Raw genomic sequence first — 27559 nt, 5'->3', positions numbered from 1 at the left:
CATCAAAGCAGTGTGGGGAAAGATAGAATGAACTCATTTTTTGTCACACATTTTCAGGCAAATACATTGCAAACAAAACTTTACAGTTTATTGATAAACATGCAAATAAAAAATGTCTGACCTGTATTTTGTTATTAGAAATGGGGAGATATTAGAATGAAATCCTCCATCATATTTATGAAAAGGAACTGAAATTCCTCAAAGTTCTTGGGCACTGGGAGTAGGAATTTTGCTCTCCCTGGATTCTTTAAGTAATCATGTGTTGCCATTTCTCCTAATATATAGGAACTTAAAAGATTTATGAGGGTGTTATTTTAAAAGAAGAGCACAATTATAGGAAGAATGAAAGATACCAGAGGGATGACAATAACTCTGCTTATTGTGGACTGAAAAGTTTTCCACGTTTTGTAAAAGTAAAACAAGTGTATTTTTTCAAGTTCCAACTTGAATTCATTTTTCTTAAATTCCATTTTCCATCTGCTGCTCCTATAAGCAGAGTTTCCAAGGCTGTTTAAATTTATAGACCATTTCCCTTAACCAGTGTGACACCACAGCCACTTCTGTTCAGTGGGACATATCTGAGTTAGATATAAAGTCTGATATTAACCTGGGAAATGGAAAAAGTTTCTCCTCCTTCAAACACAACACAGGCTGTGGTTTTCTACTTTGGTCAAATTATGTGCGTGGCCTTTGAGGTTCCCAAAAGATGAAGGTGGTGGAGGTAAGACTAAAAGTGATGGCTGACCCCAAGGGCTTCTGTCCCAGAGCCCAGCCCCATCTTGTGGGAACTCCACTCTGCACCCTGATGTTGGGAAAGATCTCCTGACAGCGTTTCAAGTCCAGGACGTGATCACCTGGGTTGTCTGCCTCCATTTAAAGTAAGCCTGGAGCTCCCACAATGAGAGTCTATGTGATCTGGGAGAAGTCATTTGCTTCTCCTGTGGTCTGGAAATGCACTTTCCTGGGTCAAGGAAAAAACCAAGTTGAATAAGACTTGGCAGGGCTGAAACAAAATTGATTTCAGAAGCTAGCTCTCTGAACAAGCACAGTCTTGTTTATAACTCTGGGCTAGAAATTCTAAACCATTGATTTTGGTCTCTCTGTCCTTTGTAGGGCAGTGAAGGCCCCCCTGGGAAACCCGGACCACCTGGACCACCTGTGAGTTGTTTCAAGTTTGAAATTGAACATTCATGTATTTACTTAACATGATTATAACTCAGAGATCATATCAGATATTATCCAAGGGGCCGATGTTGTGGTGTAGCAAATAAAGCCACAGCCTACAGCACCGGCAGCCTATATGGGTACTAGTTTGAGTCCCAGCTGCTCCACTTCTGATCCAGCTCCCTGTTAATGGCCTGAGAAAGCAGCGGAGGATGGCCCAAGTGCCTGGGCCACGACACCCACATGGGAGACCCAGAAGAAGCCTCTGACTCCTGATTTTGGCTTGGCCCTGTCCAATCGCTGTAGCCATTTGGGAAGTGGGCCGGTAGATAGAAGATCCCTGTCTGTCCCTCCTTTTCTCTCTCTCTAACTCTGACTTTCAAATAAATAAGTAAATCTTTTTTAAAAAACAGATATTCTTCAAGATAAAAGCATCCTGAGTTTTACTGTTTAAATATAAATGATGGCCAGTGCATGTTTGGGGAGACTGAGTTTCTTCCCCCTTTAGCTCAGTCCTGCAAAATTGCAGACTGTAGACTCCCCAGACTCAGGAGAGCTGGTTGTGTGCTTCCTGGCTCCACATTTCATGCCCTGGGGACCCTTGGAAAGTGATTGAACCTCAATGAACCTCATTCATGGGAGAGAGGGGCTGTAAGGAGAGAGCCCTTCTGGCAATTCAAGCTAGGAGAAAATTTAGTAATATCTTAAATGTGTTCATTCCCATCCATGATGTCTGAGACGCAAGGAAATTCTATTTTTATAGCACCTAGTGAACAAAATATACAAGAGCCATGGATGATTTTTATGCTGGTGATTGAGATAGATGCGCTCTCTGTCAGGGAGGCTATGAATTGGAGAGGTGCCTCTGTCTGTGGCAAGTCTGCCCTCATGTGGGGCCATGCTCACATCGCAACAGAGCTGAGATGCAAGACAAGCTGTCTTTTCCATCCCACTTCACAGGACGGTTTAAGAAGCCAAACTCAAAAGAGAAAGTATAGAATTCATCTGGGACTTTGGAGACACTGGAGGTACAACTTTAGGAACATAGTGATTCTTAAAGTGTACTCCCTCCGCAGTGGACGGAATAGCAAATACAGCATGAGCTCGTGAAAGGAGCCTCTGGTTTTAAAATGCACTTAAGAAATCTCCCCCTTCCCTCTGAATCTCCAGAACCACTCATCCTTCAAGACACAGACAAAATATATTCTCAGAAACTCCTTCTAGAAATATCATATAGACGTATCCATTGTCTCTCTGCATGTAACACACACAAATATAGTATGCATTCAGTAACTGTCAAGTGAACGAGTGAACTAATAAAGGAGTGGATAGAAGAAGCATTTTTCTTCCATAACTAGTATTTTGATGATGCATGTGAATTGTGTTCCCTGAGCACTGGCTACCATTATCTAAGAACAATGAATTAATGGCTTGTTCAGTTTTGCAACTGAAATGTGAAAAGAATTGCAAAAAGGAAAATGCAACTCAGATTGTCGATTCTATGGAAACTTAAAGCTAAAAGATTCTAACTAAAATTTTCATGTGCATTTTTTATAAAATAGTAGAATATGATTTCTTCAAACTATGGAACAATTTCTCTTTTTCAAAAATGTATTTATTTGAAAGGCAGAATTACAGAAAGAAAGAGAGACAGAAAAAGTCTTCTGGCCGGCACCGCGGCTCACTAGGCTAATCCTCCACCTTGCGGCACCGGCACACCGGGTTCTAGTCCCAGTCGGGGCGCCGGATTCTGTCCCGGTTGCCCCTCTTCCAGGTCAGCTCTCTGCTGTGGCCAGGGAGTGCAGTGGAGGATGGCCCAAGTGCTTGGGCCCTGCACTCCATGGGAGACCAGGATAAGTACCTGGCTCTTGCCATCGGATCAGCGCGTTGCACCGGCCGCAGCGCGCCGTCCGCAGCGGCCATTGGAGGGTGAACCAATGGCAAAGTTAGACCTTTCTCTCTGTCTCTCTCTCTCACTGTCCACTCTGCCTGTCAAAAAATAAATTAAAAAATTCACATGAAAAACTCTTCTATCCATTGGTTCACTCCCCAGATGATGCCAATAGCTGGAGCTGAGCCAGTTCAAAGCCAGGAGTCAGGAGCCTTCTCTGGGTCTCCTATACGGGTTCAGAGGCCCCAAAACCTGGGCCTTTATCTCTACCACCCCTCACCCCTGCTGCATTCCCAAGTGCATCAGCAGAGAGCTGGATCAGAAGTGGAGCAGCCGGGCCTAACCAGCCCCCACAGGGGATGTCAGGTGCTGCAGGCGGTGACTTAACCTGCCATACAATACTGGCTCCAAGTTCTTCATAAGTGTTGGTTACACAGTGACTTTATATGTCAACTTCTTTTAAGAAGAGATTTATTTATTTATTTGAAAGGCAGAGTTACAGAGAGGCAGAGAGAGAGAGAGAGTGAGTCTTCGATCCACTGGCTTACTCCCCAGTTGGCTGCAAATGCCAGAGCTGTGTCCATCTAAAGCGAGGAGCCAGGCGCTTCCTCCAGGTCTCCCACACGGTTGCAGGGGCCCAAAGACTTGGACCATCTTCCACTGCTTTCCCAGGCCATACCTGAGAGCTGGATTGGAAGTGAAGCAGTTGGGACTCAAACTGGCACCGATAAGAGATGCTGGCACTGCAAGCAGTGGCTTTACCTATATGTCCCAGCACCAACTCCAATGTCAACTTTTTATAGGAACTTCTTGTTCTGCTTTGTTCTAAAGAATACATTTTTTGTAAAAACATCCACACAGGCTTTAGGTAATGGCATCATCGCATTTGCCTTCATTTTCTGTTTTCTATGAAGAGACTGTGGGAAAAAATTACTTTTCAGGAGCAGATTGTTCCCTATTCACATCTTCATCAGCGCAACCACATTATACCCGGCAGGTCAGCAGGCTGTGAACAGTTAGCGTAAATTGGCAATTCAGAAACTGAATTTTAATGAGCAAATAATATTTTTCTGCAAATACATTAGCGTCTCTTCTGTCAAACCTGAGCATTAATCAAACCCCAACAGAGAGTGTGTGAGCTCCAGGTGTAGCTCAGTGTCTTGTCATGTCCTTCCCTATATTTTCTATGAAAAAGCTAAAAATGAAAACTTTGTATTATTTTACTTTATTAAAGTCACTGTCTAAAATGAGACAGGAAACACTTCAAAAATTGAAAAATTAAAAAGTAGCATAGGTGCACTATCTTTTGGTAAAATGATGAAAGGTAAAGAATTAACTTGAAAGGATAATTCTGTATCTCATTTGTTTCCTAAGGGTGTACCATTCAATGAAGGAAACGGCATGAGCAGTTTATATAAAATCCAGGTATGCACAGTTATAAGAGTGCAAAATTGTTTTACAGATAGAGGTTGTTACAAATTCTTCTCATCTTTTCCTTTCTTGTTTGCTTTTCCTTTCAAGGGAGGTGTGAATGTGCCCAGTTACCCAGGGCCACCTGGTCCCCCTGTGAGTATACTTGCTCTTCTTCAAGCACACTCGAGTTCAACAGCCACAGTATTAAAAAAAAAAAAAAAAAAAAAAAAACCTAGTCCCTGAAAAATGCATGCTACAACTATAACCAAATTTTACAAGATAAAATTCTAATACAATGGAGAAAATGGACCCAAGGAAGTTAATAAAGCATCTTCCATAATCCTGTCACCATTTTAATTGCAAATCCAAGAACTGAAATAATGCCCAAGAAACCGCTTTCCTGGGAATCCCATAAGTTATGTTTTTTAACTTGATTCTTCATGCCCAAACTGGAACAAAAACAGAACTTGCAAATATTCTTATGTGTATTAAAGAAAATTGGACAAAAATGTTATGTATTCTGTAATTTTGCTTTGGTCATTATTTTAAAAGTAACTTGATTTTTGTTTGCTTGTTTTTTAATATAGGGCCCTAAAGGAGATCCTGGGCCAGCGGTATGTCTGTTTCCACATCTTCTGTCATTTAGCAAAGGGTCTCTGTTAACGTTTGAAAGCAGAGCATCAGGCAAAGATGTCTGCTGTCTTAGGCGTTCATCAATTAATGTTTTGGAGGCAACAAATAGGCCAGGAGTGTGTTCTTTATTTTTGAAATGCATTAGTCCTGATGTTGTCACTGCCCTAAGGTTCATCTACTTCCATCAGTTTGTTTTAAAATCATCCTGTGATGGAGGAAGGCACATATAAAACTCCTGATAAATGGGACACTTTCTTCTAATAGCCCTCTTCTGATGATTGATTGGGTTTTAAGTAGATTGTAGAAGAAAAATACTTACTAGAAAGGAATTCCTTACCATGTTTCACATCTTCCCCAACAGAAGAAGGAAGGGACTGTTGATTTGCTTTGACTGTCTGAGGAATTTATTCTGCAGGAGATGTGTGCTGTCATAAACCTGCTATTAGAAGGAATGTATCAGGAGGTTAGCACTCTGCACGGAAGGAGAGTGTGTCCTCCAGCTTCTCAAAGGATGATAATTGTCCTCAGCATCTTTCTCAGCACAGAGCCTCACTGTAAAAGTTCTGCCAAATTCAATTAGATTCCTTTGACTGCTTGGCATTTTTTCCTGTCATGTCCCTTTCAAGCATTTGCCCCTCCCTTTGTGTTCCATATGAGTATCTTTTTTGAAAAAACTTATTAATATAAACAGAACAGATTTCATATGCTTCATAGATACAGTTCTAAGAAGATAACCATACTTTCTTCCCTCCTTTTCTTCCTCACTCAATCCCTCTCCTTTTTCATTCATTTTTCTTTAATTTTTGCAAAGACATAATTTTAATCTACTCTATAATCACAGGCTACATATCAGAGAAAACATATAATATTTCTCTTTTTGAGACTGGCTTATTTCACTAAGCATAATGGTTTCCAGTTGCACCCATGTTGTAGCCTTTGGATATATGTTTGAAACTCAAATATATCTAAAACTGAAATGAACTTTCAAACCATTTGCCATAGCCATGTGAAAGAATTTAAAGCTCCTTCATGATAGCACAGGTTGATAAAGCTCAATGAATACGTTTTAAACCAGAGAAGAAACAAGCCAATAAAAAGTAATCCTTTTACATCTAAGTGTATTTCCAAAGGAGATGTAATAAAGAGCTTGTTGTTGTGGCTGGGCAATATACATTAGAAGTCAATTTGTTTTCCCTGGAAGGTAGTATTTCAGCTACTCACTGTCATATTCTGAACCCCAAATATGTAATTTAAGTTTCCTTTGTTTTGCTCTTCCCGCCACCCTTTCTTTATTTAGGACATTTCATGTTTTCATCAACTATATCCTTCACTCTAATTTTAATTTTCATTCATCTTTTTGGTGAAATTTTCTGCTGATCTTTTCCTCTCCTACTCACATACACACAAAACAACCCATCTGAATCATCTAGATAAAGCTAGACTTCTCATTGACCATTGACTTTTCTGCAATATTTTTCCAAGTTCTTTTTTTTTTTTTTTTTTTTTTTTTGACAGGCAGAGTTAGACAGAGAGAAAGGTCTTCCTTCCGTTGGTTCACCCCCCAGATGGCCGCTACGGCTGGCGCTCTGTGCCAATCCGAAGCCAGGAGCCAGGTGCTTCCTCCTGGTCTCCCATGTGGGTGCAGGGCCCAAGCCAAGTTCTTACATTAGTAATTTAGATTTAGATGAGAGTTTTTTTTTTAAAGTTTCAAAATAAATTTTAAATTATAATTCACCCACATTGGAAAGTGACTGGAAACAAAAATATAGACATGTTTTGGTAGAACTGGAAATGATGGGGCTTCAGATTTCTTAGTGGCAACCAAGAGTAAAAAATAAAAAGTTAATGTAGGATGTTCCCTGCTTTTAGAGACGTGAGGTTGAGTGAGTGAAGCACAAAAATGGAAATTGAATAAAGATTGTATAAATATTCATGATTATTCTAGAACAAAACTGTAGAATTACTCTTTCATGGTTTGCATCAACACCATGGGCAACCCTCACCATCCACTGTGTTGCCCTGTATGTAAAACAATACCTCCTGCTGTAGAAATAAGCCAGGAATGGTAGACTGGGAGTCGCAGAGAAGAAGACTGAAAGGTTTTTTGTGGCAGGTAGGGGGACGTTTCCTCTTTCAGTACCCTTCAAATCCCAGTGATGAGAGATCTATACCACATTTTCTAATCTATTCAGTAAACCCCCATAGAGGAAAATTACCTTTAATTGAATTTATTATCTTCTAAGACAAACCATTTCATTCATTTGGTATTCAATTTGTAAGTAATTTTCAATTAAATATTTAATTAGTAACAACTTTCAAATATTGATTGAGTACCTGCTTTGTGCTAAGGACTGTTGAAAATGTAAACAGAGAATCAAAGAATGGATTTCCTTTGTTGATAAGCCAAGGTCCCTTTTACAGAGCTGTGTGCAGCATAGAATCTGAAACTCTTTTTTTTTTTTTCTCATGGACTGGTTGCATATTAGTGGTCATTTAAAAAGATTTCTGGAACATAAAAAAGTATCAAGTCATATGCCTATTCACTAAGTATTTTGTAGTAAGGGCAATATAATAAATGATATTGGAAGTTAGAACATGGATAATATTTTTAAGCAGACTGAAATTATGTAAAATGTGTAAAAATACATTTACAGAGAATAAAGTTTGGAAGCTGTCTTTTCTATGTGATTATGTTTAAAATATCCAAAGTCCTAAGGAAATGTTTATAGTCAACAGTTATTCATTAACAATAAAGTATCAAACAACTACCCACTTTCAATCCTTCTTGATTTAAAAAACACTGTGTAAAAATATGTGGATGTCATATCATTTGATATATAGATATTTGCAAATGTTGGCATCACTGAATCGTACCATCAACGTAATAATATACACTTTGTCATTTTATGATCACTGTCTTGAAGCCCACATTATGTGATAGTAATATCCCTGCTTTCAAGTAAAACAGTATGTGTATGTATAAAATATCTACATATGAAGTGACTATGGCAAAATGTTAACAATTATTAAATACAAAAACATAAATATAATAAGATAACAATAAAACCCTAATGTTGCTTTGTTCAGAGTTAGCAGCCTTTTTCACCATCAATTTTCTATATGTGTTCATGAGGACTATAGGGTCCAGTCAGCCTGGGAACCTGTAAAAGGGTTTTTGTTTGTTTTTTTGATTTGTTTTTTAATGGAAAACACTTCCCTGTCCCATTTCAGTGACCTATCAGCTTGAGCAATGACTTAAGGAATCCCTGAAGATGCTTCTCTGGGTTTATCCTCTTAAGTGTTTGCAACTCATGTCCAGCTACAGAGAGTACTTAAAGATGACAAACTATGCTTTGAGATCCTCCTGTTCATATACTCTTACAGAATTTAATCCTATTCTCTGATGAACTAGCAGGCCCAGATATCTCACAAATTAGCAAATTTTATTAAAGCTCAGCTTTTCTTTCTAATTCTTATTGAAATTGGAGTTATCACTGACTAGAGGGATTCATTCTAATTAGATTCTTAATCAGAATAAAAATGATTAATTAGAAAATATACCTCTCTGGAGAATAGGGTGCATTCTCAAACGATTTTTGAACATCAAATACAATAATGCATTGCTTGAAAATAGAGTGTATAATTTACTTACTAAATTACAAAGCCATGTTTGGGGTAAAAAATATAGACCAAAACATCTTTGCTTTTGAAACCAATACTTAATAGCTGTTTGATCATTGCTCTTGCATTTATGTTCATATCTAATAGGGAGAGCCTGGTGCAATGGGATTGCCGGGACTAGAAGGATTTCCAGGCGTGAAGGTAAGCACAGGGGTTAGAAAACTGCTGATTCATTAAGCATTAAAAATGGTTACTGAGGTGGGCATTTGGCATAGTGGTTAAGATGCTGCCTGGGACACCCATAACTCATGTTAAGATGCCTGGTTCTAGTCTGGCCTTTCCACTTCTCATTCAACTTCCCGCTGATGGGAATCCTGAGGAGCAGCAGACAATGGCTCAAGGACTTGAGTTCCTGCTACCCACATGGGATACCTAGATAAAGTTCTAGGCTCTATAGTTAAAGCCTGTTTGAACCCCAGATGTTGCAGGTAGATGGAAGATCTCTCTCTGTCTCTCTATCTCAGTCTTTCTATGTTTCTCTGCCTTTCCAATAAAATGAACAATAATAAAAATGATTTTTAGAAAGCAGATGCAAAATCTCTTTTAAAAATATTTACTGTGTACCTGTTTTAGATAGGGGGCATACATAAAGGAACAAAACAGACAAAACTCTCCATGGTCAGGGAACATATATTCTAACAAGAGTACCTAAACTAAAAGGATACACATAATAAAATGTAAATAATATTGTTGGCAAGTGCTATAGAAAGAAAGAAATTGTAGAACACATTGAGGGGAATCAGAGTACTGGGGTGGAGAGAAGGGTTGTGTTTTTAAATAGGGTGCTCTCCAAAGGCAAGATCTGAACCAAGACTTGAAGGAGGTTACAGGAGGCAGCCAAGTCCCTTCTCGTCTGAATGAAGTATATTCCCAGAAGAGGAAACAATAGGTCTAAAGACTCTGGGACATGGGGTGTTCTGTTACATCCAAGAAGGCGAGCTGAGTGAGGGAGGAGAGAGTTGTAGGAGTGGTCAGAGAGGTGAGGGAAGGAGTGGCCCCATCAGAGGAGCCATATTACTCAAAGTGTGACCAGCAGAGGACCATTGCCAGTCTGCAAACTTTGTTGTAGGTTCTACACCAAGGTCAGTACAGTAGTTGAGAATAAGCATCTAAAAGTATGCCCAGTAATTTGTCTCAAATTGCCTCACAAACATGTAATCAGTAGACTTACTTTAGTTTGTGAATATTGGAAAATTACTAAGAAACTGTTCCTTTACCCCAGGTGGTTTGAGAAGTACTAATAAAGAAGATTATCAGACATTGTAATGACTTTATCTTTTGCTCTTAGTGAAACACAGAGCCATTGGTGGTTTCTGAAAAAAAAAAAAATGATACAACCCGCTATTGGAAGCAATAACAGAAGCAGGAAAACCAGTTAGAAAAACTATGTAGTAATCTGAGTGGGAGTGGAGAAGGTCTCAGATCAGAGTGAAAACATTGGAGGTAGTGAAAAGTGGCTGGGTCCTGGATATATTTTGAAGATGGACCCGGTAGGATTTTCTGATTGATTATATGTAGATATGAGAGCATAAAGAGGAGAAGATGTCTTCAAATTTTAGGGCATGAGCAACTGATAAACCTGTCATCATCTGAAATAAGGAGTGCTGTGCACAGAGCTGATTGTTAGGGGCAAGGATGATCAAGAGTTTAATTTTGGACATGAGGCCAAATTGGGAGATACCTGCTGGACAGCAAAGTAGAGGTATTGAGTTGGCAGATTTCTTTTGGAAAGAAATCTAAGTGGAGATAGAAAGTGGGTTGTCCTAAGCATATGCATGCTCTCTTAAAGCAAGGAGACTAGAAAAAATGATCAAGGGAACGATAATGTATTTTTTTTTAAAGAGAGAAGAGTTTCAAAGACTGAGTCCTGAGAACCTCTAACATTAAGAGATTAGAAAGAAAATGAAATTTTGAAAGGAGATGGAGATATGACCAGGGAGGTAGGAGGAAATTTTGGTTCCATGGAAGTCAAGTGAAGATAGTTCAGGAAAAGGGATTGATCACCTGTCCCAAATACTGCAAATAGGTCAAAGTAGCATGGGGATGGGGTCAAGTAGAACATCCAAATATTGACAATTTATTTAACAACAGAAATCATGGGTGACCTTGACCAGAGATATTATTAGTATTTGACTGTATTGGCAAGAGCAACTTCTGGACTTGAATGTATTTAAGAAAGAATGAGAAACTCTGATTAGAGACAGCAGGTACAGTACAAATAGTGCTCAATGAGTTTTCTTGCAAAGAAAAGCAAAGATGATCCAGAGGCTGCTGGAGGAAGTAGAGTCATGATTTTATAAGATGAATTCTTTAAGACCATACAAATTCCAGAATGCTTATGTGCTGAAGAATGATCCAGTAGAAAAGAGAATTGGTGTGGTGATATGGGGGCAGGGAGAAAGAGAAGAGAGAACGGCTAGAATAATATCTTTAAACAGCTACAAGAGAAAGGAGCCTAGTGAATGAATGTGGGGGTTGATTTCCGAGAAGAACAGGGATATCTTACCTAGAGTAACAGTTGGAAAGTGAGGATGGGGGACAGGTACTGATATGGAGAAAGATGTATTGTTGGAACTTATAACAGCTTTTTCTTTCTGATCACTTAAGTTTTTTCTGAGATGGAGAAAGCCAAGTAATCACATGACAGTGAGGTAAGGAGAAGAGGTTGGGGATGTCAGGGGAAAATCTTCTGGCAGGAAGGGTTTGTTAGCTCAGGGACTTCAGAAACATGATGGTTTAGTAGCCTTAAGGGTCCCTTCCAGTTTACAATCATGAACTGAAGGGAGACCAGCTGGTGAGATACTTGTGTCATCTATAAACATTCAAGTAAAGGCTCAGAACAGGAGGGGTGTTGGATTTAAACAATGTTCTGTTTTTGACAAGTGATGTGCTAAGTGCAAGTATGTGGTGACAGGGTTAGTGGTATGCACAAAGGAGCAATTGTAACAACCACCATGGACTTTAAAGTTGGCAAAGAAGGGAGACAGCCATCCAGGGAGTGAGGAATAATAAGAACATTGTGCCATAAATAGATTAAAGGTCTTGGGATTCAAGGAAATAAAAGGAGTGAGTTAGAATGATGGGAAGATGTGGTCCAAAGTTGAAATGCATAAAATTAAGATTAGGGAAGGGGTGTATATTTTTGTTGATAAGGTTTCAGGTGTAACTATGAGAATAAGAATCAAAATCATTATAGGTGAATGATTAGGAAATGAGAGACTTGAATGTTGAAAGTAGTCAATATTGGCCAGCACCGAGGCTCACTAGGCTAATCCTCCACCTGTGGCGCCGGCACACAGGGTTCTAGTCCTGGTCGCCGGATTCTGTCCCGGTTGCCCCTCTTCTAGTCCAGCTCTCTGCTGTGGCCCGGGAATGCAGTGGAGGATGGCCCAAATGCTTGGGCCCTGCACTCACATGGGAGACCAGGAGAAGCACCTGGCTCCTGGCTTCGGATCAGCGTGCCAGCCGCAGTGCGCCAACCACAGCGGCCATGGGAGGGTGAACCAACGGGAAAGGAAGACCTTTCTCTCTGTCTCTCTCTCTCACTGTCCACTCTGCCTGTCAAAAAAATAAAAAATAAAAATAAAAATAAATAAAAAATAAAGTAGTCAATATTAATCTATCAGGTATAAAAATATTAAATAGAAAGCTCTAGTATATTCATTTCAAGAGTGAAAAAAATTATTTAAAAAGGAATAAAGTGAAACTGATGAAAATTACCTGTTACATTCTTTGCCAAATTTTCCATTACATTTTTCTTTTTGACAGTGTCTATGCTTCATATGTGAAAGATAACTAATTTTTTAAGATTTATTTATTTGAAAGAGTTAGAGAAAGAGAGAGAGATGGGAGAGATCTTCCATTCACTGGTTCACTCCCTGATAGCTGCAATGGCCAGGGCTGGGCCAGGCAAAAGCCAGGAGCCAGAAACTTCCTCAGGGTCTCGCACATGGGGGCAGGGCCCCAGGCACTTGTGCCATCTTCCACTGCTTTTCCTAGGCAACTAGTAGGAAACTGGATCAGAAGTGGAGCAGCCAGGACTTAAACAAGCTCCCTTAGGGATGGCAACTTTACCCCCTATGCCACAATGCTGGTCCCAAAAGATATTACTTCCATTTTGGATGTTGGATTTTTTATTCTAGTTGGCCTTTGCCTTTCATTTCTGTTTAATATTATTAAAAATGTAACTTTAACATAGTCATGTCTAACACAAATTTTCTTTATGATTTCTTGTTTTTATGAACAAAATGACTTACATTCATTTCAACAAAGATCAGCTAGTGTAGTCTTCTTACTATTTTATGGTCACATTATTTTTTATGTTAATCTATATGAAATTTATGTGGGATTTAATATAAAGAGAGGAATCAAACTTTTTGCAAGGTAATTATTTATTTGCACTATTTGTTGAATAATGCAAACTTTACTAAAGTCCTATTATGATTTCTTATCTATATCTGATACATTATTTTTTATTGTTACACTGCTAATTTTATGCCATTACTCCAATTATCACAGCTTTATTACATGTTTAAATATTGATGGTGCTGGTATCTCTTTATTATTCTTTTTTCTCTTATCTCATTCATTTATTATTCCAGGTGAACTTTAATATCATTTGATCAAACTACAATTTTGTACAAATTGCATTAAATTTATAAATCAGTGTGGGCAACAATGACACCTTTACAACATTGTCTTGCCCACCAAGAACAAAGTATATCTCTTCTTTTAATCAAGTCTTCTTTTATATCCCCAAGCGAAGTTATGATGTTTTTTTAATATAGGTTCTGCCCAACAAATTGCCATTTTATTACCCCATATATAATCACTACTATTTTCAGCACTATCAGTTTTATCTAAAACACCACACTGCCTCTTGAGAAAGAATTCACTGTGTTGTTCAGAGAAATTCAAAAGATTTTTTGATGGGTCAAATGACAAGAACTACAGATTCTTAGTTCTCTACCTTTTTATTCTAATCTTATATACATTGAGTCAAGTATAGGAAAAGCTCATCAGAAGATACTCAATGTGTTGGGAAAAATATTAATTTTAGCTATAAGTATATATGGAATACCATTATCAAACAGGCTTTTAGCCTAGTGGTTATGATCCACATGTCCCACATCAGAGTACCTAGGTTCAATTCCCAGCTCTGGCTCCTGACTCCAGTTTCCTGCTGAGGCAGACCCTGAGAAGCAGCAATGATGAACCAAGTAATTGGCTTCCTGCCACCCACGTGGGAGACCTGAATTAAGTTCCTAGCTCCCAGCTTTGGCCTAAGCCCAGCCTCTGACATTCCTGGCATTTGGGAAGTGAACCAGTGGGTTCTCTGTCTCTCTGTCTTTCTCTTTTTAGCTCTTTCTTTTCAAATTAATATTTTTAAAAAAATATTGTAAAGTTATATGAATTCTTGTTTTAATACTTTATTAATATTGGTTTTGTGAAAATGAAAGTTGTTAACAGGTTCAATTGGTTATTCATCTTGTTGTTTTCCCATCTACTCTCTAGCTTTACGTCAGCTAATATTGATTAACAGTTATAAAATCAAAATTATATTTGAGCATTAATTTTATATCATAAATGTTTTAGAAATATTAAACGTAATAATTTATTTTTAATCCCCACAGGGAGATAGAGGCCCTGCAGGTCCCCCAGGAATAGCTGGTATATCGGTGAGTTCAGATTACCTTTTATTATTCTCACAGATAACATTACTTTTTTTATAGAAAGCTTTTATTTAATAAATATAAATTTCATAAGTACAACTTTTGGATTATAGTGGTTTTCCCCCCATACCCACCCTCCCAACCCCAAGCCATCCTACCTCCTACTCCCTCTAACATCCCATTTTCATTAAGATTCACTTTTAATTATCTTTATATACAGAAGATCAACTCTGTACTAAGTAAAGATTTCAACAGTTTGCACCCACATAGATACACGAAGTATAAAGTACTGTTTGAAAACTAGTTTTACCATTAATTCTCATAACACAACACATTAAGGACAGAGGTCCTACATGGGGAGCAAGTGCCCAGTGACTCCTGTTGTTGATTTAACAATTGACACTCTTATTTATGACATCAGTGATCACCCAAGGCCCTTGTCATGAGCTGCCAAGGCTATGGAAGCCTCTTGAGTCCACAAACTCCGATATTATTTAGACAAGGCCATAATCAAATTGGAAGTCCTTTCTTCCCTTCAGAGAAAGGTACCTCCTTCTTTGATGGCCCCTTCTTTCCACCAGAATCTCACTCACAAAGATCTTTCATGTAGGTTATTTTTTGCCCCCAGTGTCTTGGTTTTCCATGCCTGAAATGCTCTCATGGGCTTTTTAGCCAGATCTGAATGCCTTAAGGGCTGATTCTGAGGCCAGAATGCTATTTAGGTCATTTGTCATTCTATGAGTCTGCTGTGTGTCCTGCTTCCCATGTTGAATCTTTCTCTCCTTTTTAATTCTATCAATTATTATTAGCAGACACTTGGTCTTATTTATGTGATCCCTTTGACACTAAATCCTACCTTTATGATCAGTTATGAGCTTAAACTGATCACTTTAACTAGTAAGGTGGCATTGGTACCTGCCAACTTAATGGGATTTGGAGTCCCATGGCAAGTTTTTAGCTTTACCCTTAAGGGTAAATCTGAGGGAATGTATGCCGAACTGTAATTCTTCTCCCTCTCTTATTCCCACTCTTATTTTTAACAGGGATCAATTTTCAATTGGATTTAAACACCTAAGAATAATTATGTGTTAAGTAAGGGTTTCAACCAATGGTATTAAATAGAAAAAGAAAATACTAAAAATCAAATGGTAAGCTGTTCCTCAACAGTCAGGACAAGGGCTGATCAAGTCATTGCTTCTCATAGTGTCAGTTTCACTTCTACAGGTTTCCTTTTAGGTGCTCAGTTGTCACTGATCAGGGAGAACATGTGATATTTGTCCTTTTGGGACTGGCTTATTTCACTCAGCATGATGTTTTCCAGATTCCTCTATTTTGTTATGAATGACTGGATTTCATTTTTTTACTGCTGCGTAGTATTCCAGAGTACATATCCCATAATTTCTTTATCAGTCTTCCATTGATGGGCATTTGGGTTGATTCCATGTCTTAGCTATTGTGAATTGAGCTGCAATAAACATTGAGGTGCAGATAGCTCTTTTATTTGCCAATTTAATTTCCCTTGTATAAATTCCGAGGAATGGGATGGCTGGGTCATGTGGTAGGGTTATGTTCAGGTTTCTGAGGAATCTCCAAACTGACTTCCATAGTGGCTTTACCAGTTTGCATTCCCACCAACAGTGGGTTAGTGTCCCTTTTTCCCCACATCTTCTCCAGCATCTGTTGTTTGTCGATTTCTTTATGAAAGCCATTCTAACTGGGGTGAGGTGAAACCTCATTGTGGTTTTGATTTGCATTTCCCTGATGGGTAGTGATCCTGAACATTTTTTCATGTGTCTGTTGGCCATTTGGATTTCATCTTTTGAAAAACATCTATTTTGGTCCTTGGCCCATCACAGATAACATTCCTAAGTCCATCAACCTATGTCCAAGTAATAAGAATGACTGGGAGTGCATCATAATTTCTAGGGCAGCATATTCCTAAAATCCCCAATTTAAAAAATAAAGCTGCCTGTCTCCTACCTCAAGAGTATTCCATTTTTTAATTTCTTATTTACATTTTATTTTATTTAAAAATTTATTTATTTATTTGAAAGGCAGAATTACAGAAAGAGAAAGAGACAGGGAGAGACAGATCTTTCATCTGCTGGTTCATTTTCCAAATAATCACCATGGCCTGTGCTGGGCCAGTCTGAAGCCAGGAGCTTCTTTCGGACACTGACGTGGGTGCAGGTGCTCAAGTACTTGGGCCGTCTTCCACTGCCTTCCCAGGGCACACCACCATGGAGCTGGATTGGAAATGAGGCAGCTGAGTCTTCAACCAGTGCCCATATGGGATGTCAGCATTGTAGGTGGCAGCTTTACCTGCTATGCCACAATGCCAGTCCTCTTTTTCAAATATTTTAACAGATTTCATTTTGTTTTTTATTTTTCTCTTTAAATTTTTTTCTTACTTATAGAGGAAACAAATTTCATCTATTTCATATATGCAGTTTTAAGAGTTTAATGATACTTCCCATCCTATTCTTCTTCCCTCCCTCTCTCCATTCTTCTTTCCTTTTTTCTCCTAATTTTTACAATGGCATATTTTTTATTTTTTAGTCTTTTTAAAAATTGTGTATTAATATAAAGAGAATAGATTTCATTTATTTCATAGGTACAGTTCTAATAAGATAACCAAAGTTTAACCTTCCACTAAATAAAAAATTCAACAAGTAGGAAATAGAAAAACCACTGTTCCAATCTAAATGAAAGATCCTGGTGAACAAGACCCCAGCAGAAGGAACAGGCCGTCAAGGAGGGAGGCGCCTTTCTCCGAAGGGAGGAAGGAACCTCCACTGTGATACAGCCTTGACTAAACAAGTTCAGAGTTGGTGAACTCAAGGGGCTTCCATAGCCTAGACAGCTCATGGCAAGAGCCTCGGGTGATTGCTGACACCATAAATAAGAGTGCCAATTGTTAAATCTACAACGGCAGTCACTGGGTACAGGCTCCCCATGTAGGACTTCTGTCCTTAATGTGGTTTACTATGAAACTTAAAAACAACACTACTAGTCAAACAATACCCTATACCTTGTGCGGTTGTGTGAGGGAAGCCTGTTGAAATCCTTGCTTAGTGTATACTAAGTTGATCTTCTGTATATGAAGGTAACTGAAAATGAAACTCGACAAAGGGTGGGATGGGAGAGGGAGTGGGAGAGGGGAGGGCCGAGGGAGGGAGGGAGGTTGGGGGAGGGAGGAGCCACAACAATACAAAAGTTGCACTTTGTAAATTCACATTTATTAAAAAATTTAAAAAAAGAAAAACCACTGTTCTTCAAGAGTATAGACTAGGGCTGTAAACAATAATTAAATCTCAAAATGTCAATTTTTCTAACATGCATTAAATTTTTTTGCACTCTATATTAGCACAAATCAGTAAAAACATGATATTTCTCTTTTGGGGATTGGCTTATTTCCATTATTTAACTTTTTTCTTCCCAAGTCACTTTCATGGGGATAAGGGGAACCCCTACTACCTGTGACTGTGCATTAATGTATGACCACAGCTTTGAAGAGCTTTTATGTTTCTTAGTTCTTGTCATATTTCAACATTCTTCAGTTGTGAAAAAAGAAAAGTTCTCCTCAGGCAACTACTTCACGTTTCTTAGATGAAGCTGCAGCCTGCCTGAGTTATCCCTTAGCCTGCTGTTATTAGCGGAGCTTTATTGCCACTAATGTTTCCTCGTAAACTAGCCCTTCAATCCTCTCAATCATTTTTGTTGCTCTCTGGTGTCAAATGTTTTAATCTCATCAAGGTCTTTTCAAATGAATAGCAAGTGCTCCAGGAAAGGTTGAAATCATTTCTCTGAGCCCCAGGGATCATTCTGGTCTTCATTCATGATGCTCTAATTAAAATTTTGTGGTCACGCTTTATGAATAAGGGGCCATTTATCCTCTTGCTAGCTGCCTCTGCAGGACAGGTCCAGGAAACATTATAAGAAAGTCAATGGAAACCATGTGCTTGAATCATAGGAACTGAGAAAGATAGGAAAGGGCATTGTAATCACCACCCACCAACCATTGACACTTATTGGAACCCTACCCACCCAGGGCCACACAATACACCCAAAGCCCCAGCCATTACCCCATCCCTTAAAGTGCCTTACTCCATTTCACTGCTAAGTCTGAACAAAAAATTAAACACCATCCATAATCTGTAATTTTTAGACAACATTCCCTTATTTGGCTATTATAGTCAAGTTAAATATTTGTATGATCATAAAAGAAACATGGGGGGGGCCGCACTGTGGCACAGTAAGTAGGTTAAGCCTTCACCTCTGGTGCTGGCATACATATGGGTGCCAGTTTGAGTCCTGGCTGCTCCACTTTTGATCCAACTCCCTGCTAATGGATCTGGGGAGGCGGCAGAGGATGGCCCAAGTGTTTGGGCCCCTGCACCCACGTGGGAGACCCAGAGGAGGACTCTGGCTCCTAGTTTCAGATCAGCCCAGCTCCAGCAGTGGCTGTCTGGGGAGTGAACCACCAGATGAAGGATATCTCTCTCTCTCATTTACTCACTCTCTTGCTCTCGCTCTGTAACTCTGCCTTTCAAATACATAAATAAATCTTTTTAAAAAAAAGTAACATGGGGGCCGGCGCTGTGGCTCACTTGGTAAATCCTCCACCTGCGGCTCTGGCTTCCCATATGGGTGCCAGGTTCTAGTCCCGGTTGCTTCTCTTCCAGTCCAGCTCTCTGCTATGGCCCAGGAGGGCAGTGGAGGATGGCCCAAGTGCTTGGGCTCCTGCACCCGCATGGGAGACCAGGAAGAAGCACCTGGTTCCTGGCATTTGGGGACTGAACCAATGGAAGGAGGACCTTTCTCTCTGTCTCTCTCTCTCTCTCTCTCACTGTCTATAACTCTGTCAAAATAAAAAACAATTTAAAAACTAACATGGATATATTTTCCTTAGAAATCACTCCATAATTATTTTTTTATTACATGAAGTTTCACCACACCCTGAATCCCATTTTCTCCCCACTCCATCTACCATCCACCAGTCCTAGCACCTGTATGGAACTTTGTTTCTGGAATTGCCTTCAGAATGTCCCACTTATTTGCACATCCAGTTCTTGTTTCTATGTCATATAATAGAAGTTTAATTTCCCCCAACTGTGACTACAAATTACTTTTTGCTTTTTACACTAAATAAAGTTTTCTTCAAAGAAAAAATATTGGTCCCCATTGAAAGTCTTTTAACGATATGCACCAGACTCAAGAAAGGCAATCCAAAGAGGAATTCCACAGATATCTCTAAAGGATGCAACATAACTGAAATAAGGGGCTAGCCTGCCACTTCCTGACATTTACTCAAAAAGCAGTTTCCACATAACTGACCATTACAGAAATAAGACTGGGTAAACGTTTTACATACTGCAACCATGCAACTGTGCACTTAAAAATACACCCTCACTTTTTAGTCCTGTTACTTCCTCTGGCTCAGAAATAACATGTAGTGCTGATGGTTACATGGCAAGTATAAATGTGATTAGTGCTACTGAATTGCATCCTTAGAGATGGTTAAACAGTACAAAGGTTATGGATATTTTACCACAGTAAAAAAGTGTTAAGATTGTTCTTCTACTTGAAGGTGGGCAGGGCCTGCTCATGCAGATACATTATGGTCACTTGATTGAGTACCAAGGGGACCCAATCATGCCCTTCCTGGAACAGACCTGTCTGACCTCTGGGAGTAGGTACAGAGCTACCAGGGATTTCTCTGGAGCTGCTTTTATCTCAGGTCGTATGTGGGCATAAAGGAGAAGTATCTCAAAGTGTTGGCAGTGGGTAGGGCCTTCAGTCAGCATGTTCTCCCTTCTGTTCTCTGAGCTCTCTGCTGGTCCCATCTGATGCTTCCATCGGCATCCTGGGGCCTTCTCTCAGGCCACAAGGCCAGGTACTTCATTACCCCTGTTACACCCCAGGACTCTTGTGGGTGTTGGCCATCTCAGCGCTAGCATAACCTTCCACTCAGACCCACAGAGGCTCCTTCTTGTCCACACTGACCGTGGAGACCCAGGGTTGCCCTTTCAGATCCTGTGTCTACCCAGCTGCACCACTGAGCCATAGCTGTTCCCGCCAGAGGGAGTCCTCCCAAAATTCCAAACAGCAAGTAGGGAAATAGCTGTTCATTTTCATATTCTCCCAAAACTTGCTGTCATTTCTCTGGAGTCAGCCCCACTCCTACGTCCACACATTGTAGTGTGTCTTTCTTGAATGTGAGCAGGTGGCTCCTTCTCCAAAGCTACGCTGTTCACCGGTCTGGACCTCTTCAGACCTCTGCTGGATCATCCCCACCAGCCTTCCTGTGGGCTCTCAACGCCAGGCCTTGGAGTGTTGGAACAAACCCACCTTCTCCTCTCCCTTTCAACAGAACTCAGCATCTCAAGTCAGAGGTGTTTTTCTTCATGCCATCCTACCCCTCTTGTACAACTCAAAGCCTAAGAAAGACTTCTTTTACCCTGTATGTTCTTCCTCCTGCTAAAATAAAAAGAGAAAAAGTGGGTCCCCAAAATGAAGATCTGTTGGTTTAATACTTTCAAAAATATTCTCCCCTCCCACCCTTCCATTATCCACACTAACTTGCACTCCATCTGTACCTTACCACCTGCAGAGTTAGGTATGTGTCAAGGCATACAAATGCCATCATTCAGGAATTGGGTTCCTAACATTTCTGCTTGACCCACAGGGAAAACCTGGTGTCCCAGGGCCTCCAGGAGTTCCAGGGGAACCGGTGAGTGGCCACTTTCTTTTATAACAGTTGCACATGTGATTTATTTGGCTACAGTTTTAAAGAATTTCTTGGAATTTTTTTTTCCTATGAATTTGTTTATAGGGTGAAAGAGGACCTGTTGGAGATATAGGTTTCCCTGGACCAGAAGGACCCTCAGGAAAGCCAGTAAGAACCATTTACTATTTAAAATTTGCCACTTCGAGAAATGGTCTGAGCATTACCCTCTTCACCTTTATTCAAAATCTGATTTGAATCAGTGGCTTCAGGGAAGTAAGAGCAGGGTTCAGAAATACAATTGGGGATGTAGGTAGGGGGTGTTCTCTCCATGTTTCCCAGATCTCTGCAGTATCTTTATATCTTAAACAATGGTGAAGAAGATGAGATTTTTGTTTCAAGGGCTAGAAAACTCCTATGTCTAATGTTCTTTTTTTAAACTTTTATTTAATAAATATAAATTTCCAAAGTACAGCTTGTGGATTACAGTGAATTTTCCCCCCCATAACTTCCCTCCCCCCCGCAACCCTCCCCTCTCCCACTCCCTCTCCCATTCCATTCACATCAAGATTCATTTTCAACTATCTTTATATACAGAAGATCAATTCAGAATATATTAAGTAAAGATTTCAACAGTTTGCACCCACACAGAAACACAAAGTGTAAAATACTGTTTGAGTACTAGTTATAGCATTAATTCACATTGTACAACACATTAAGGACAGAGGTCATACATGGGAGTAAGTGCACAGTGACTCCTGTTGTTGACTTAACAATTGACATTCTTGTTTATGGTATCAGTAATCACCCTAGGCTCTTGTCATGAGTTGCCAAGGCTATGGAAGCCTTTTGAGTTCACCAACTCTGATCATATTTAGACAAGGTCGTAGTCAAAGTGGAAGTTCTCTCCTCCCTTCAGAGAAAGGTACCTTCTTCTTTGGCCTGTTCTTTCCATTGGGATCTCGCTCGCAGAGATCTTTCATTTAGGTTATTTGTTTTTGTTTTGTTTTGCCAGAATGTCTTGGCTTTCCATGCCCAAAATACTCTCATGGGCTCTTCAGCCAGATCTGAATGCTTTAAGGGCTGAGGCCAGAGTGCTGTTTGGGACATCTGCCATTCTATGAGTCTGCTATGTATCCTGCTTCCCATGTTGGATTGTTCTCTCCTTGTTAATTCTATCAGTATTAGCAGACACTAGTCTTGTTTATGTGATCCCTTTTACTCTTAATCCTATCATTATGATCAATTGTGAGCTGAAACTGATCACTTTGCCTATGTCTAATGTTCTCAGCAGAGTTAAAACATTACATGACTGGTCACATCCTAAAGTATAAAAGAAACCAAAGCTTACAGATATAATACCTATATGTTAAGCTGAAGTAAAAGCTATTTTCTCGAACTCCCCCCTTTATAAATGGGCCTTGTTCTTACACGTTCATAACTCACCGCTACTGCCTGTATCATTCCCTTGTGTCCTAAAGGAACTCTTGGCTACTGATATATAGTATTGATGTGACATTGTAACTATCACCCCTAATTCAATTCCACATTTATTCATGCAGTCTCTGCTGCTGGCTGAGGACGTTCTGGGCCCTTGGGGAAGGGGGTATGAAGATGAATAAGACATTGTCCACACTCAGATTTATTTTTTCAGGAAGGCGACTGCTCCCTTTACTTATTTATTTGCTGTGGAATGTTTAGGGAGAGGCAAAGACTGAAGATGAACAAGCAGCACAGAGCTCATGAGACGGCTCAATGCATTGTGAGCCTTCAGGGCTGGTGCATTCTTGGGCCACCATCTCCTCAGAGAAGGCAACATGGGGAAAAAACTGAAGGTATATGCACCTTAGAGTCAGGGAGATCTAGGTCTGCACTAGGATGCAGAGGCTTTTATAAGTCACTCAACTGACATGACATACAGAAAACATTTCCATTGCCTGGTCATGGGGATTACTTGATAAATAGTAGTTTCATTCCCTGTCCCCTTTTCGGCTCCCCTTACCAACTTCCTATCCAACCCCTATAAGCCATTTTGCTGTTGAGATTGTGCAAAAACCAATTTGTTCACTCAACAAACCTTTCCTGAGTACCTAATAAATGCTAAGCACTATTCTGGTTGCTAACAATTCATGAGGTTTGTATTGTCATATAGGAACACAGATGCCAAACAAATAGATACACACACAATTTCAGGTAGAAGATCTAGGTAGGTCTAAGTACAGTATCATCTAATCTAGATGGTCAGAGAATACCCAATACTTGAGCAGAAATCTCTATGAAGTAAAAACATCAAGCCATGGGAAGGTTGAGGAGAATACAATATCTGGAAAAAGAAATAGCGAGTACAGCAATGAGCCCAGTGAGGTCAAGGAACAGAAAAAGGAATGAAATCAAGAATGAACTAAGCAAAAGAACAGAAGGGAAGACACTAAGGGAGAAGCAGGCAGAGTCTGGACCATAAGGAGCTCCTAAGGGAATGGAGTTTGGATTTCATTTCAAATATAATAGAAACTAGAGCTTTTGTGGCAAGGAATAAAAATTATCAGACTACATTTTAAGGTTCCCTTTGACTATTTAGTAGCGAGTTGGCTTTAAGAAGCAGGATAGAAGCAGGTGGAACAGTGAGGAAGCATTGCCATAAACTCCATGAGAACAGTGGTGAGAATATGGAGGTCACAAGGATGGTGATTTAGCATGGACATTGAAGCAAGCACCAAGAAGACGTGTGGATAGGCTAGATGGAAGTATCAGCCAAAGAGGCAACTCACAGTTGTGGCTTGGAGTCTGAGCAACCACAAGAGAGAGGTGCTGCTGGGTGGAATGGTGAAGACTGAATATAGGTGGGCTTGGGAGGGAAACCCAAGAGTTCTCTATGAGATTGAAGCACTAGTAGCTATCCGAGTGGAAGTACAAAGTATGTGGTGGGGGCCGGCGCCGCGGCTCACTAGGCTAATCCTCCGCCTTGCGGCGCCGGCACACCGGGTTCTAGTCCCGGTCGGGCGCCGGATTCTGTCCCGGTTGCCCCTCTTCCAGGCCAGCCCTCTGCTGTGGCCAGGGAGTGCAGTGGAGGATGGCCCAAGTGCTTGGGCCCTGCACCCCATGGGAGACCAGGAAAAGCACCTGGCTCCTGGCTCCTGCCATCGGATCAGCGCGGTGCGCCGGCCGCAGCGCGCCGGCCGCGGCGGCCATTGGAGGGTGAACCAACGGCAAAGGAAGACCTTTCTCTCTGTCTCTCTCTCTCACTGTCCACTCTGCCTGTCAAAAAAAAAAAAAAAAAAAAAAAAAAAAAAAAAGTATGTGGTGGGTATACTTGCCCAGGATTAATAGAGAGACCAGATTTAGAGAGATTGAATTTGGTATTTAAACCTGAATCTGGATGAAATGAAGTCAGTATGAGAGAAAGGGAGGAGACTACTTCACATGTTAGGAAGAGGATCTAGCAGAGAAGACTAGAAACTATAGCTAATGAGATAATTGAAGAAAACCAGGTAGGTGAGATTTCCTAGACAACAAGTGAACCAAGAGTTTAAGAGAAAGGAGGGGTCAACCACAGATGAGTAGCATGAACTGGTAATTCTCCACTGTATTTATACTATGGAGGTTATTCATGGCAAAAATTATAACACGGTAGTTTCCTGATTAGGAATAACCCCATTGCAAGAGGAAAATTTGGTGATACAAGGAAATGAAGATTAAGCAGCCGGCGCCATGGCTCACTAGGCTAATCCCCCACCTTGCGGTGCCAGCACACCGGGTTCTAGTCCCGGTCGGGGCGCCGGAGTCTGTCCCGGTTGCCCCTCTTCCAGGCCAGCTCTCTGCTGTGGCCAGGGAGTGCAGTGGAGGATGGCCCAAGTGCTTGGGCCCTGCACCCCATGGGAGACCAGGATAAGTACCTGGCTCCTGCCATCGGATCAGTGCAGTGCACCGGCCGCAGCAGCCATTGGAGGGTGAACCAACGGCAAAGGAAGACCTTTCTCTCTGTCTCTCTCTCTCACTGTCCACTCTGCCTGTCAAAAATAAATAAATAAATAAATAAAATGAAGATTAAGCAGATGATGAGGACTGGTATTCTATTCATCAGTGGAAATTGGTTCTAAGGAAGAATAGGAGCAAGTCATTCTTCTTAAATGCAAGGGGGTGTGTAAGCTGGGGTACCAACACATGTAGGTCATTAAATCTGCTGAACGGACAGTAGGGGTTGCCTCCTGTTTATTTTATCAGTTAAAGAAGAATCGAGGTCAGCTAAGCATGGAGAGCAGGAAGGTGATACTGTATGTCTGAAGACAGGGAAAGGTGTGAAAGTATACTCTTAGAGAGAAGAAAAAAGAATCAATTGAGGAAATACAGTAGGATGACCTTATAATGATACATTTCAGCCAACTGGGGAATGAATCATCAGATGAAACATCTCTCTCCCTCTCTCCCCCTCTCCCTCCTCCTCTCCCTTCCCCTCTCCCTTCCCCTGTCTCTCCCTCCCCTTCTCCTTCTCCCTATCCCTTCCTCTCCCTCTTCCTCTTCTCTCTCCCTCTCCTTTGTCTGTCACTCTGCCTTTCAAATAAATAAGATAAAACCTTTTTAAAAATTAAAAAATTTTAGAAAGCAAAACTCCCCCCACCTGGGTAGGAAGTAATTCCCTCATATACAAACCCTCATAAAAGTCTTTGATATATTACTAGAGAACAAAAAGAAAAAAATGGATTATAGGGTTATTCCTTTCCTTACATTGTTTCTAAAAATGTGAATTACATTTTTATACTGGACTGATTTTTCATTCCAGGAACACAGTTGCTTCTTTCACATCCTGTCCTTAATCAGCTTTGTCTCTGTTGCTTGTGTTCCTGGATGTAATAAATACTTTGAACTGTACACTTCAGATCACACGTTCTTAAAGTATTCTAAATAATCCCCAGGATGCTCCAGAGAGGTTGGGGGACTAAGGTTGGGTTATCAGTTGTGACAGATTTCACTGTAATTTACAGCAACGAAAACATGCAGTTGTCTGCAGTTCCATTCTCACAGAATCCATACCAGCACAATAAAACACTCTGCGGCTTTTCAGAGGAGCAAGTCCATGCAATTGCCTGCTAGCTAAGAAATCATATTCCTCACCTTGATCTCCCTCTTCAAATCACATCTCAAAAACACATCTGCTTTGGGCCCTAGGTATTTGTTTGACCCCAAGTCCTTTTCCTTCTTATATCTCCTAGCCAGTAGTTCTCCCCGTCTTATAAATCTCCAGACAGGACTCAGCTTTATTACCAATTCCATAACTGCCTTTTAAAGTTCAAGAAGCTTCTAGTTTTCTAATAAAACTCCCTATTTAATACTCTCAAAAGCCATGATTACAGATTTCTTGCTTTCCTTTCCTGTTTTCAACCAAAATATAACAATTGTTCTCCAGCTGACAGTTTATTTCATAGTAGGTTCATGCTCTGGCCATGTTATCAAATTTTCCCAGCTATAACTGAGATCATTTACTGAGAATGACTTTTTGTGCTGGAAAATTTCTTATTAGAAGGTAACAAAAATTCCATACCCCAGCAAGCTAGTGTCATGGGATACCTTCTATTTCCTCGGGATATACCTAAGAGGAAAATAAGTAAATAAAATAAATGTTGTTGCCTATTCAAAATGTGCTGTACGTTTTCCATGTTATTTTATTTAATCCTTACCTTAAGTTGATATTAATAGTGGTTAAGGAAATTGTCCAAGCAAGTTAATGAAGCCACTAAATGACATAAGTTTTTTGTTGTTGTTGTTTTTGTTTTTGTTTTTGTTTTTTAAACCAGAGACAGACAAGGAGATCTCTCATCCATTGGTTCAGCCAGGGCAAGACCAGATAAAATCCAGGAGCCATGAACTCAATACGGATCTCCTGCATGGGTAATAGGGATGCAACTACTTGAGCCCTCCCTGCTGCCTCTCAGGAGACACATTAGCAGGAAGCTGGAATCGGGAACACAGCCTAGACTTGAACCTTGGCACTCTGATATAGGATGCAGGCATTCCAAGCAGCATCTGAACCACTGTGCCCCCAGAGTCAGAATTTGAATTCAGTGCTGATTCTACTGATTTTGTTGTCTATTACCAAATTAGCTCACCAAGATCTCAATAGAAATTTGATTAAGGAGGGGCAGGTGTTGTGACATAGTGGGTTAAGCTGCCACTTGGAATACCCACATCTCATATTGGAGTGCTGGTTTATAAGTTCCAACTAGTCAGCTTCCAATCCAGTTCCTACCTAATGCACCTGGGAAGCAAAGATGATGGACCAAGTACTTGAGTCTCTGCCATTCATGTGAGAGACCCAGATGGAGGTCCTAGCTCCTGGCTTCAACCTGACCCAGCCTTAGCTGCTGCAGCCACTTGGAAAGTAAA

At 40.3% G+C, this 27559-nt stretch overlaps 1 protein-coding gene across 2 annotated transcripts in view; it reads left to right on the top strand.

Annotated features, from left to right (window-relative positions):
• COL19A1 (collagen type XIX alpha 1 chain) overlaps nucleotides 1-27559 on the top strand; it is a 415341-nt gene that overhangs the window by 337397 nt on the left and 50385 nt on the right. For both annotated transcript variants that reach the window (XM_051855527.2, XM_051855528.2), the window contains exons 38-45: nucleotides 1114-1158; nucleotides 4430-4480; nucleotides 4577-4621; nucleotides 5056-5082; nucleotides 8870-8923; nucleotides 14416-14460; nucleotides 21143-21187; nucleotides 21290-21352. In XM_051855527.2, the coding sequence (XP_051711487.1) occupies nucleotides 1114-1158; nucleotides 4430-4480; nucleotides 4577-4621; nucleotides 5056-5082; nucleotides 8870-8923; nucleotides 14416-14460; nucleotides 21143-21187; nucleotides 21290-21352 (375 nt within the window). The remainder of the gene's footprint in view (nucleotides 1-1113; nucleotides 1159-4429; nucleotides 4481-4576; nucleotides 4622-5055; nucleotides 5083-8869; nucleotides 8924-14415; nucleotides 14461-21142; nucleotides 21188-21289; nucleotides 21353-27559) is intronic.

This window comes from Oryctolagus cuniculus, chromosome 5 (genome assembly GCF_964237555.1).
Source record: "Oryctolagus cuniculus chromosome 5, mOryCun1.1, whole genome shotgun sequence".
NCBI classification, from domain to species: Eukaryota; Metazoa; Chordata; class Mammalia; order Lagomorpha; family Leporidae; genus Oryctolagus; species Oryctolagus cuniculus.
The sequence above is the reverse complement of the archived record's forward strand: the minus strand, read 5'-3'. Positions and strand labels throughout refer to the sequence as shown.